At 34.0% G+C, this 14,276-nt stretch overlaps 1 protein-coding gene across 1 annotated transcript; it reads left to right on the top strand.

Annotated features, from left to right (window-relative positions):
• The first annotated feature begins 4,490 nt into the window (after positions 1–4,490).
• On the top strand, positions 4,491–12,880 carry LOC149418187 (IQ motif and ubiquitin-like domain-containing protein). Its single transcript, XM_089639837.1, has 5 exons — positions 4,491–5,334; positions 6,466–6,578; positions 7,532–7,740; positions 9,466–9,595; positions 11,759–12,880. The coding sequence occupies exons 1-5, from the start codon at positions 4,491–4,493 to the stop codon at positions 12,878–12,880; spliced, it is 2,418 nt and encodes an 805-aa protein (XP_089495963.1).
• The last annotated feature ends 1,396 nt before the right edge of the window (positions 12,881–14,276 follow it).

Below are 14,276 nucleotides of genomic sequence, written 5' to 3'. Positions count from 1 at the left end.
TCTAAAGAATCCGGGATCTTGGGCGTTTTGTTCGTCGGTTTACGACCAAATTGATTGGGATAGAGTTGAATTTGACTCACCAAACGTTAATCGGATTTACTTTTTTTATTTGTGTAAGGCCATATATATATACTAACATGAATCAAAGTTTTGAATGTAAATTATATCAGTTTAAATGAAAGAATGCCCATTGTACTATCTCCTACACGGAGAAAAATTATCCTGTTAAAATAGTGATAGCATGCCAATTTCTTGATAAACTATTAGTCATTCAGAATATATCGAGAACACGAGTTCTTTTCCTAGTAAATATCATGACGGAATACGACAATATCTGTATGTCTATATCAATATCAATATTTGTTTGAACACGTGTTTCTCCGTCCTCATAAAACAGTTAGTTTTAACTGATACTTTGTTAGAAATTCTATCAATTCATTCGTTAAAGGCCTGCAGTCCCGTTTTTGACAGAAAAAATATAATATTTTAATAAATTTACAGTATTTTATATCAGTAAGTTTTCTCCGTGTTTTTTTACTTTATTCCGCTATTAGTAGTCCCTTAACAATATTCAAATGGTATTGATTATTCTCCTGGTCTTCTCGAGTACCCGATACTTCTTCGAGTTTCTCCATCCGATTCACATTTCCTACATTTATTGGCATTTTCCATTTCCAAATGGTATGTCTCCTGAGATGGCAGTGTCGTGTTAATATTCCTACTAGCTTCATTCTACCCATATTGAGCAGTTTCCTGATTCGTACCATATTAACTACTGTATGAATACTGTCTGTGGCAGTTTGTCAAATTAGAACAAAAAAATTGTAAGAAGACAAGATAATATTAACCACTTTCCAACGATAAATGTGAAATTGAAAAGATAGAAAAAGATTTAGTTGGGAATCGAACCCAAAACCTATGCCTTGCCGATCGTTGCTCTCACTACTGAGCTAATTCGATTACGTCAATTTTCAATAAGAACTACAAACACTATCTTAATTTTCTTAACGCATATTTCAAGATTCTAGCCGAAATAAATTATTGCAATCAAGATAGTGTATTGTATATATATATATATTTTTTTGTAATTATTTTTTATTTTTAATAATATGTTTATATGGTACATAATTTATTTTACATCTTGGGTCTTTTTACTACTCTTCCATTGAAAGCATTTGCTTGTGTATGGAAGGGGAGTGTACATAAATGTTGTTGTTAGTTAGTACTTAAATAATTCATTGTACATAAATGTATGTTTGCTGTAGTATTTTTTTGATAGTAGTGAAGGATAATATATTAATATAATAAATTTTAAAAAAGAAAGGAAGTTATGGAAAACTAAGGATATTTGTGAGATTAATTAAGTGACGGTAATTTTTTTTTCAGAATATTTTTAAAGTGTCTCTTGATGTATATATAATAATATGTTTGTCAATGTGTTTCACATTTTTCGTTTGAGAGTGGCTAATTTTGTCTTCAATGATTAAATATGACAATTTGAGAATTTACTTAATAAGTTATTACACTATAAAAATAGTTCAATGGTATAGATCAGAGGTCACCAAATGGCAGACCGCGGTCCGGATCCGGACCGCCGACCTATTTTGTGCGAACCTTGTGTTAATAGGATTTTGAGAAATTTTTGAGAATGTCGTCGAAATCCTCAGTAAAATTTACTCACTGCATCCCGGTGATGAATGGAGCAATGAAGCTGCTAATATTAATAATAAATACCCAGAATTAGAAGAAAAAACCTTGAAACTTCTCACTTTGTTTGGGTCAACGCATGTTTGTGAAGCAGCATTTTCCAAGATGAACTTCATCAAAAATAAATTCCGGAGCAGACTTACCGATGAAAATCAAAGATTTAATGACAATAGCCTGCACAAACTTTAGTCCAAACTTCAGACGAATAGTTCAAAGCAAGAAATGTCCTTTTTCTCATTAAACTTCTTTTTATTCATAAAATTTGTTTATTATTTTTAAAAAATAATTTTCCGGAACCCATTCGTTTTATTCGTTCATTGATATTGTATCTAAACATTTTTACGAGTCTAGCGAGCCCAAACCGATTATTCAGTTCCTGACTGCCGAGGTCAACACGCGAGGTGCTCCCGTGTTCGCTCACCACCTTCTAGTTTAAATATCAATATTAAAGAATGTGTCTTAATTGATTGTAAATATACCTGAATATAACATTGATAATAATAACATCCATACGTTACTAGGTTTGTCTTTTGTTTGCAACACTGGTTGCATAACCCATAACTTTAAACGTCCGATTTTGAGTTATGGCAATGTAGTTGCAGGGGTGCAGTTTGTTTGCGCGGTAGGTACCCACTGGTTAATATTGCATGAATACAATTTCAACAAAATATTCACGTGATGTTGCATTTTAACGGTTGTGTTTCTGTTTCATTAAATGCTCACTTAACTGTGACGTTACAGGGAAAACTTTGTTCCCTTAAATTAATGCTCGACAAAGCTGCTCAAAAGCCCAGCGGGTATCCGGAAATCCTTTGATAAAGCTGGAAAGCCACTGTTATGGAAATTTAAAAAAAAAACACCACCGCTTTGCACATGAAAATAAATAAAAAAAATCACGACAAAAAATCCGACTTACAAAATGCCTAAACGGACGGATTATAATCGTTATAACAACAATATTTAAATTATGTTTATTTTACCGGTATTTCAGCGGAAGGTGCTCTGATGAACTAGAATCATGAATTGCATCGGCACCGGTGCACAAATCAGAAAAGGAGTACCAGCACACGTGACAATTTGACATTTGATTTATGATAAAGTTTAATAGGATACATGGATGTATTATATTTAGATGAGACAAAAAGCAAAAATATAAGTTCCGCATTTTTACCTCTAACTCCCCCAACGCCCTAACTGAAACTACCGAATCCAGTCTACGCGCACCGTTTCTAACAGTGGTACAAGTTTCGACGAGATGTTAGTACGCAAGTCTAACTGTAATTATCTTCAAGTCCTGGGATTAAATGTATCCCCATAAAAAAAATTAATTTCCGCCAAAAAAAATCTCGCGAATGAGACAAGTCAGTACCTACGCATGATTTTCAAAAGTAATTTTTTTTCTTTCGGAGAGTAAAAGCTTAAAAGGTTTTTCGGACACGTTTTTCGGTGTTTTCTTAATTTATATGTAATGTCCCAATCATAACTGTTACGATTCGTAAAAAATCAATATGATATTCTTACTTGTGAATTGAATTCGAACGCAGAAAGTTTTTATGCCCAAAACCCAGAAATTTTCCATATTCTTTGAGAAGTCTTCCTTTGAGGCGAACGACGCGCGACGGCAGAGTCATCTATGCGGCGGTGTCAGTAACACGCTATACTAATTCTGTAATCCGCCCATCACCTCTCAACTTTACTTTGAACATTTTCATCTGTCGAATAGCAAACAAATCTCATTCACTGAATAACTTCCAACTTGTACCAAATACTTCTTTCTGAGGGGTACTTAAAAGTTGTTTGTATTCGTGTTTCTACGTTCGCGATTTCTTGTAAAATAAACTAAAAGATTCCTCAATTCAAAAGTGCTTACAATTTCAGTAGTTTGCTTCGAGGAAAATTTTGAGTTGTCGAAATGATCGGAATACCTTATATTGTTGAACTAAATTCTTCGTTTATTTATGTTGAAATTAAAAAAACAACGCAGTAATGTATCCTGCTAATTTATTGCAACATTATAAATGGAAGTGCAAAATTTTGTTTCGTGTGTTAATTAATTCAAAAGGTTGTCATCTTTAAACCTTTATAATAACAGCGCAGACCTCAATCACGGTAAATTGTAATTGTAGTTGTGAAGATGAATTATGTAATCCAATAAATATCTGCCTGAGGATAAACGTTGTCAATTTTAGAGACAATCAGAAATTAACCTTTCGAATTAACACCATTAAAAAAATTTCAACATCTGTCAAAAATTTTAACAAACGAAATACTATTTTCAAATATGGAATTATTAATTCATTTATCGCTTCTCCGAATTGTTCCCACAATTAAATTCATTTTTTTAAATAATACTTAAATTCAAAGCAAATCCAAGTTCTAGAGTTCATTGAATCATAGTTACAGACGGATTCACAACCGAAGTCAGTATTTCTTAGTTATTTTGAAAACTATTAGTTGCAAGATGATATTGTTAATGATTTCGACAAAAATGACGCTTAACAAATAGGTAGCGGGAAAATTCCTAGTTATGACTGTTATCTTTTTATTTTTCTGTGTCTTGTTCTGTTTCATGTTCCGTTTAGATTTATTAGTATCATCTTCTTTTTCAATGAATATGAATATACTTTTATACATTAGTTAACTCTGTTGCTACGCTACGGTTTGTTATTATCTACTAAACTTTCTGACAGCCTACCTAATCCAGATTCTGTTTAATCGATACAAATCAGAAGCTCACTTTTATAAAGCAAGGTTCTGAAAGTTAATCGAGTTGCTTTTCCGTCATGTTTTTAAAAGAAAGTAAGTTTTTGCGACAAAATTCGGAGCCTACCCGCCCCAGTGCGAATTCAAATAAAGATGTTCTCGAAACAATTGACAGCCATTCTCTGGATGGGAAAAGAGTTCACATAACATTTCAAGTGTCAAATCAAGGAGATGACTACTTTACAAGGAGCTTTAATGATTCCTTCAACATTTCCGATGTCAAAGTGAAACTTGGAGAGATTCTCGACATGGAATCAGACAACATAGACATTATAAAGGAGGGGAGTAAGATTCCAGATGATGTCAGAGTGTTAGAACTTGAAGGTGACAAATCTCCAAACGCCAACGTTGAGATAGTCACCAAGAATGACGCTTTCATAGACGTTGAAATCGTTAAAGAGAAGTTCAACGATACCATATCAGTGATATTACAGAAAGAACCTAGAAAGAGACCTGCTCCACCTATTGTGACATGTAAATTTAACGTTGTGCGACAGTATCATACTTTTACGAAGTCTTTTCCTAGCTCGACAACTGTAAATGCTGTCAGAGACGAAATCAGCTCAATTTTCATGATTGAGGGTCGCAGACTCGTGATGATCAACAAACGGGTCAGGCTTGAGGAAGATGTCCCTCTAGCAGAATTGGATATGGATAATTTCGGAAACATCGAGATAAAACTCTTTACAAATGATGGCACCAAACTGAAGCTCACGTTGTTTTACAAGGATGCTGCTCCAGTGACAGACGTTTTATCGGTGACTGTTCCGAAAGGAGAAAATAGCTTTGTCAACATCAATGTGGAAGTCATTGACGCGAAGATGATCAAACCATTCTTGGGAGGATATCGAAATAAAGACTCAGGTGACATGTTTATTTATTTACACATTAAGTAACTCAGGTTCAGTGGCGAAACTATAGGGTGGCAGGGCTGACAAAATGCCACAGGCCTCGCGGGGCCGTGAGCTCAGAAGTCAGAAGTAACCTAACATTTTTAACATAATTTAGTAAAAATTATAAATTTTATTTTATTTTATGACGACTGGAAACATATTTTAGACGCCATAGAAAGACACGAGACATCTGAAATTCACTTGGATTCTTGTTTAATTTAACAACAATGGCGGCTACATGGAACATTAGATAAAGAGCAAGAATTCATGATCAAAAAAGAAAAATCTTTTTGGCGCCAAGTACCTACTCCTTAGACTCCTTGATGTTACTTACTTGATGACACTTTCAACGTGTAATTTAGCCTTTCGTGGCCACAAAGAAAAGGCGTTTTATTATTCCAATGTACATTTGTTACGTATAAATTTTATTAATTAGCGACCGGTTTCGACACGTCCGTGTATATATATGGGACAATTAAACATAAATATTAAACATTCTAACATTCATAAATATTTTAATTTGTGCGCATTAGAAACATTAGAAATTAACAAAAAAAATTTAATAAAATAATAGCACCTTGCAAATCACCTCTATTGACAATGTTCCCGTTATGTTGACTCCTCCCTCCGTTTCCCTCTCAACCCCCTCCCCTTCCCACAAATCCCCTCCCACCAAAGAACCAAACTAAATAAAACCCCATATTTCTGCACTTAAAAATTTAGTTTCAAAATAGCTAGTTAATGACACGGACGTGTCGAAACCGGTCGCTAATTAATAAAATTTATACGCAACAAATGTACATTGGAAAAATAAAACATAAATGTCTAAAAATAGTTACATAGTGAATGCCAAAGAAATACAAAAAATAGGTCATGTTAGGTTAAAAAAAAATATCATTTTTAATGACACTTTTTAAAAGTGTGTTGAATAGTCACTGTGTTGAGTTAGCATGGAACCGACTACGATATAGTCCCGCGAGAGAAGTCGCGGGCCGGTGTGAAGGTTGAAGGATGGTCGGTGCGACGACTCGTTCGTGTGGCACGTTTTTTGGAAAAAAAATCTCCGACTAGTGTTTAAGTGTGATATATTTTTCCGTTTTAGGGATCGAGTACCATCATGCGTTTTCACAAACGCCACAGCGACCTGATCGAGTGTCCACTGACAAGAAAAATGACCGTGACACACAAACTGTTTCCTTGAAAACGAAAGCTGTGGTAAAGTATATACTATCATTTTCATTATACGAATTGGTGAACAATTCAGAAAAAAAGCTCTCTAAAAAAATACACCTTTACTGTTTGTCGTTTAGAACAGTTTTACTTTTACATTGGATAGACGAAATACGAAAATTAAAATGAGGAATTGTTTGTCTTATAGTGCTCACAAACGAAATATTGAATTCCCTAAGTCTACACTTAAACATAAACGATGCACCACGTCGTGTAACATTTAGAATTGGGCCGCTAACGATAACACTATTTATCTAGATGGCGATAAGATTTAAAATCCCGGCCTGTTTTGATTTATGCAAGAAAAAAACATCGCCAAGAAGTGTTTTTTTATATTTTGCGAAGTTCAAGCGCAAATATTAAAAAAAAATTTCGATCATACACTAAAGAACTTAATTTTCTACATTATACAATAAAACCAAAACCGAAAAGGGGTTCGCAAGTAAGAGATTTTGAACCTTAAAGCAGTTTTTATAGGTCTGATAATTTATTTATTTTTAGGCTTATAAAAATACTCGATTCTTTCAAAGGCCAAGATGATTTTACTCGTAGTATTTAATTAAACATCTCAAATATTTCTAAGTTATTAAATTTTCAAACCAACAACACATGATGATGCATTACTTCATAGTGGTTCCCTGCAGAGCATCGGACCATCCCAAATAATGAGAAATTGGGACTATAATAACGTGCGGTAAAGGTCATTCTTATCTATGTAGGTAATTAGCTACACAACTTTAAATAACTGAATTATGTACATATTTAATTTTCATTAGACCTCTTCAAATGTAAAAACCTAGTCGTACATTACATTCCTGGAAAATACAACAACATTATTTGTACCTATCTCTTTTCTGAAGGGTGGGAATTGGAAACCATACCCATGTGATTGCTATAGCTATGCAAATGTCAGTAATGCACCTATACCTCTTCTGCAGGACACCCACTTGGCCCGGGGCACCCAGATGACCTTCCAGGGTGTGTACATCCCTTGTGTCGATGACGTGATAGTGACCCCCAAGCCGTACGAGACTTACGCGCAGATGGTTGCGCGCATCAGGCCAGAACACCACGCCACGGTCATCCAGCGGGCGTGGAGGGCCTACCGCTACAGGAAGGCGGTCTATGATTGGTTGAGACGATGTCTGTAAGAATCCAGTTATATGTACCTACTTATTTGTAAAATGAAAGAATAACCTTTTAGTACATATTTATATAATATTTGTTCTTTCGTGACGCTGAATACTGGGCTAATTAATTATTCTTATAACCCGCCAACGCTCTCCCGATACAACTAAACCTAACGTATCTCTGCATGTCGAATTTCTACCGATTTATAATATATATGCAGGGTTTTCCAATAAGAGGTGTTATTTTGATATTCAATTGTAAAAGATCAATGATTTCGTTACTTGTGTGGCACGTAGCGCCGTCTTGTTGAAAGTAAACGTTGTCCAGATCAATACCATCCAATTATGGCCATAAAAAACATTAATCATCTCTCGATAGCGCAATCCATTCAACGTAAGTGTTGCTCCAGCCTCATTTTCGAAAAAGTAAGGTCCAATGACTCCGCCGGACCATAAACCCTACCAAACAGTCACACGTTGAAGATAGAGAGGCTTTTCAACAATAACTATTGGGTTTTCCTAGCCCCAGATGCGACAATTTTGCTTGTTGACGAAGCCACCGAGGTGGAAATGGGCCTCATCACTCAAGATGATTTGCATTTGATTCACTCAAGTGAATTTTAATAATTTCAATGCGTTGTTGAAGCGTGTATCGTTCTATTTTTATTAATGGCGTAGTTTCTACTTGTCAAATGTCAAAAAATGACAGCTTCAAAAGTAACATCTACCGAAATAGCGGACTATTTAAAATAACACCTCTTATTGGAAAACCCTGTATATATATCTTGAACACTTGTTTTTAACTTCCTAAAAAATCTATGTTATTTAGAAGATTATCTCTTTACATTTGTAGAACCAAAACGGCAATTATATGAAATTACTCTTGATAGAAAAAAATCGCCAAATGTGCTCCGAAAATTATTAAAAACACATTTTGTCCCGTTATTTTACATGTTATATGTAAGAAAAAATCACTAACTAACTAACCATCACGCCGTTTTCCCGCAGGGGTAGGCAAAGAGGATGGACCGCTAAACAACTCGGTCTTGGCACACACTTCTTGCCTCATTCATACATACATCATCTCATGAATACTCCTCTATTATTCTGACTCTTGACATGGCCCGACTCAAGTATCTGATTCACTTGATCGTGCCATGTCTTCCTCGGGCGTCTTCGACTTCTGCTACCATTCGCATTTGCATCATATATCCTCTTTACACTCCTTTCTTAGCTCATTCGCTCTACATACCCAAACAATCTAAGCGTCCCTTTCTTAATATTACTCACTACGCTTACATCAGCCTTGCACTTTGCGGATCTCCACATTCACTGAAAAAATCACAGTATCTTTAAATGCAACTTCGGCATTTGTCGAGAGATTTTTGCTGTATTTCAAAATAAATAAATTTTTTGTCGTTCTTTATTAAATATTCACATAATTTTCGCTTAATTATTATTTTTTTTATATTAGTGCATTCCCTCTAACATTCGCATTTACATATCTCCCTTTAAAACCATTTTCTTCTTCTTTCCGAACGCTTATCTTAAATTAGGGGATACCTTCCTCCCCAGGGACTGGAATCAACCGCGCTAACAACTGAGCAAATCCCGATTGGATATGACCGAAATTTATTTCATAAATGAACTGCTTTAATGTCATCCAATTTTAGAGAGGTTTCTTTTACATAAAAGATTATTAAAATAAAAGTACTTACACACCTTTCCATTTTAATTTGCAGTCAACGCATTGAAGATTTGAAACAAGAAGAAATAGACGACGCGAAAGCAGCCGAACTTCGACTGAGACAGGAAATTGTCAAGAAGACTTTCCCTAGGACAAGAGAAGATTTTGATCAACTTTATGCAATGGTAATATTTTTATTTAAATATTATTTTTTTAAATGTTTGGAGTTCTACGAATTGAACACAAAAACAATAAATAAATAATGGTAATACTGTTTACTAACTACATTGTTTTAATATCAGGGACCTTGGGGTAACACTGGATGTTAAATTAAACTTTCTCTAACACACTGATGACATCATTAACAAAGCCAATAAAATGCTGGGATTTATAATTCGCATAGCAAAACCCTTCCACAACATAAACACTCTATATTCCCTTTACACCTCATATATTCGCCCGCACCTGGAACACTGTACACCGATCTGGACTCCTTTATACCAAGCCCATATCGAAAGAATATGGAAGAATATATAACCCAGTGCATGAGGCCTACATTACTGGAAAACTTAAAATGTAAAAAATATTGTACCAAATAAAATAAATAAATAAATATAGAAAGAATTAAAAAAAAAATTGTAAACACATAAATTATAAACTAAACTTACACTTCTCAAATTATACCGAATCCATTAAATTTCATAATTTTAACTGCCTCCAAACACGACGTCTAATTTTTGATCAAATCTTATTATTTAAAATCCTAAATAATGGTCTGGACTCACCAGAACTTACCAATTTAATAAATCTTCATATTCCGTCAAGATCAACCCAACAATCTGATTTCTTTTATCTACCTTCGTGTAGAACAAACATTCGAAAAAAATCCCCAATTCCTCGTATATGTGCAGATATAATACAAAATTTTACAGCATTGACATTTTTGGTAATAACCTAAAGAAATATCGATATGAAGTAATGCGTACGATCGATTATTAATATGAGAGTATGGAATGTATCGGCAGCATCTCCTATCCTCTTCCTATTTTCCTCTTCTTCTCCCCTTCCTTTAACACCAAATTAATTTTAAGATACTAAAACTTCATTTCTAATGAACTTTAAATTAAGAAACTTCTGTGGCTTGACTTCAGTCAACTTGTATATTTATATCTATCATTGTATATTATATAAAAGCTGTTTGTTTCTTACAAAATAAATAAATAAATATAAACTAATGTTTATAAGACAAGATTTTTTTTATGCATTGCACAAAGGATAAGAAATTATTAAAAGCAATAATTACTCGCCATCCATACAAATTGAAAATATCTCCCGAGTAAAAATATATGCCGCCGACGGGAATTGAACCCGCACCTTCTGATTGCCGGTCAGATGCTCTGAACCGCTAAGCCAGGTCGGCTTATTCACAACCCGCCAAATATTTTTTTTATTTTTTTTTATTTAGGAGAAAAAACAGATACAGATATCAATTGACAAGAATGTACAAAACATCAACTAGAGAATTCACCTGCATCCAAACTATTTCTGACGAATTGAATTGATTCAATGGAGATACATATGGTTACATGAGTATTTCGCGTTTTAATTTTTATTAATTTCTTTTTAATATCGTACAAAATTCCCAACTGCCATATTGCCACTAACATTATTGGATCATATTTTTGGTTTTTTAGTGAAAAATCTCGAAATATCACAACGCACGTTTTTTCAGAAATAATTTGATTGTAAAAAAGGCGCAGTTTGTTCCAAAATAATTCCGCCGTAAGGTGCAGTCCAATGACTGGTTATACAAATAAGCATAAACAAAATTCCTCGCAAGGCACAGCCCGTTTCTATAATTTAGGTACCGCGAGGTGCAGTCCGTGATAATAAGAAACCGGTTTAAAATCTTATATCTTTAAAAATTCATTTATGTAGATCAACAAACGCTGATTATATAAGTTTTATTACGTATAGAATTAATAGAACAATAAATTTATAAATTTAAAATGCCCTGTTTGGTTGGCACAACTGAATCTGTTGATTCTGACGTCACGAGTCACAAATCACATTTCAATCTGGTTTTGTATTCTGAATTTAAATGATTTCATTGGATTGGAGTTCCTTATTTTGAGAAAAATATTGCTCCTGAATTACACAAGAAATCTCATAATGCAGTGCTTGAGCCAGTACCTACCAGTTAAAGCAATTAAAAACTACTACAAGCTTCAAGCATAAAATGTTTCACTTCTTCTTCTTGTTAAAACTTATATATATACTATATTATATACATGTTTTATTCCCCACATAGTTAGTACCTACATTATTATTGTTATTTATTGTTTCAGGTGGACAGGTGGAGAAACTCCGAGATTGCTCGAATATCCAAGCTCCATACAAAAGCACCAAAATGCGCCGAATTCTGTTTACTTCTCGATAAAGAGATCGAAATGCTGCGCGCCATCGAAAAATTCCGTGCAGAATTAAAAGCTGACAACAGAATTATTAAAGAAAAGAAGCTTTTAGAAACTATGTCCACCCCAGTGACGTGGAAATCAGCGAACGGAATACATGTCTCCATGGATACATTGGAAGCTCAACATGCAAGATATTTAAAAGATCTCTATTACTCTTTTAGTAAGACTGAAATAAAATTTGAAGAAAGAATGGAACTCTTGGTTAATTTCAAAGTAACACTTCAAGAATATCAATGTCCTCTAGCTGAACAGTTGACATCTCTAATAGACAGAGAATGTGATTTGATGGTACGAAACGTCTCCAATAAAGATCTAGAGGTTTTGCGAAAAAGAATTCAAGCTTACGTCTTTAAATTCATCCATCTTCCCGAATTCAACAAGGGTAGCATGAGGAGAATAGAAGTGAAAAAGCACAACAATATGCAAAATGAGAGACTTTTCCATTGCAAAGAATGTGGACAGGTCAAAACGAACAAAGACTTTCCTCTGCACTCTTGCACAACAGATATGGAAATATGTACTTCTTGCATGTGGGGGAATTCCGCTAATAACACTTGCATAGAGATGATGTTTTACACTTATATTCTGCGAGCTATCAGGAGAGAAGAACGCAGAAGGAGGTGCTGGTCATCTCTTGCGTTTGTCCTGCAAGACAATGACATCTATTACATCGTTGAAAAGATTTGGCATTCTCGCTCGGCCATCAGCGAGGTTTTTGACCTCAGTGATCTTCGTCTATGCAGGTGGAGGACAGACAAAGACTGGGCTCCTTGGAACTGTATCTTGCTGAGTACAAAGGAGGTCAAATCTCACATGAAGCTGAAGAAGCCAGAACTGTGTTACGACTCAGATTTGGTGCGGTTAATCGAAGGAAAGCATCTTTTGGCGAGAACCCACTTCAGTAACCTAGCAGGAGCTAATGATAAAGAAGAAGATGTATATTCACTGCCCACAACTCAAGCTACGAGTGTTACTTCCTCGTCGAAATTTTAATCTTTTCAAAATACAATAAAGGTCCAATGTAATCAAAACAGCCAAGTACACGGCAGTTTTTCAATTATATCAATACAATCATCCCCATAATATATCTCATTAATATTGATACATTATGTACAAATATTGTCGCTTTATTAAAAAAAATCAACCAGTAAAAAACAAAGTTTTTTCACTATCATGTATCTATTTTGATTAATTTAAAATATACTTTTTTGGTTTGACTGAGGATTGAACCGTGAACGCCGCTTTCCTTAAGCCAAATCGTAATTGGATGGTACCGAGATTTTTTTCTTATATAAGTAAATTTTTATACTGTCGCACAATTTCAGATAAATGCGTGTGCGTGAGTACCACACAGTGATAGAATGCATTTATTTTATTAGGTACAATATTTTTTACAATTCAGGTTTTCCAGTAATGTAGGCCTCAATGGGTGGCTTGCCCGTGCTGAGGCCTTCATTTTATAATATGAAATATAAACTACATAATACATTTAATGAGAAAAATTATACATTTAAAATTAAAAATACATAATAATATATTTAAAATTAAAAAAAATAGTACATGGAAAATAATCTTGTGTGTTTGTGAGTGATGTGTGTTTATATTGGTTTTGTGTGTTACGTGAAGGTTTTATTTGTATTTTATGCTATGAAATTTTGGTAATATTGTCTTTTTTGTTCTTTAATCCATTTTGTAATTTTGTGTGTGAATTTATTTTTAATTTCCTCAATTTTAATTTCAAGTTTTAAACTGTTGAAAGCTTTTATTGCATGGTATTGGTAGTGTCCTTGTCCAAAGCTTGAATTTACTGTCGAAGTTTTTATGTTTTCTTTGTACGCTTGTCTAACTGGTCTGTTAGTATTATTTTGTGTATGTTGAAATTTATTTTTTGTGTCAAAAATGTAGTTTGGTAGTGTTTTAACGTATAATTGGCGTATATCTAGTACGTCACATCTGTTGAATATTTGGTCTGTATCAGTCAGTCTATGTTTTTTTAGTATTACCTATTTTTTTTAGTATTATCAACGACAACGAGTCTATCTGCCGAGTTATAGCTCGATCGGATGTCAGGAAGTGGGTTAATTTCCACATCCAAGATTCCATTTCATTCATTCATTTTACATTAATTCAAGCAAACAACATCTAAATCCAAATAGATTATTTTAAAATACTAATGTTTCTATATGTTAAAACAAAAGAAAAACCAACATACTCACGTAAAATCACTACCCAATAATTGAATTATCAGAAGTATCGTTTAATCAGTTTAAAAATACGCTAACATGACGAAACCAAAGAGATATTAGTGAACGTCTGTTATTATTCATCGAAGAACACCGATGACAGTGAAAAATCATAGATCAGATTTGTTGCTGTCGCGCACGGGATA

The sequence above is a fragment of the Hesperophylax consimilis genome, chromosome 14 (genome assembly GCF_061612785.1).
Source record: "Hesperophylax consimilis isolate HC1 chromosome 14, BYU_Hcon_1.0, whole genome shotgun sequence".
Lineage (NCBI taxonomy): Eukaryota > Metazoa > Arthropoda > Insecta > Trichoptera > Limnephilidae > Hesperophylax > Hesperophylax consimilis.
This window is presented reverse-complemented; position numbering and strand designations above follow the sequence as displayed.

What these genes read in the sequence shown, in the direction of transcription:
- LOC149418187 (XM_089639837.1), top strand. Translation starts at nt 4,491, where the DNA reads ATGTTTTTAAAAGAAAGTAAGTTTTTGCGACAAAATTCGGAGCCTACC. An exon ending in GATTGGTTGAGACGATGTCT is followed by an intron (nt 7,741 to 9,465) that starts GTAAGAATCCAG and finishes TTTAATTTGCAG; the next exon opens with TCAACGCATTGAAGATTTGA. An exon ending in TTGATCAACTTTATGCAATG is followed by an intron (nt 9,596 to 11,758) that starts GTAATATTTTTA and finishes TTATTGTTTCAG; the next exon opens with GTGGACAGGTGGAGAAACTC.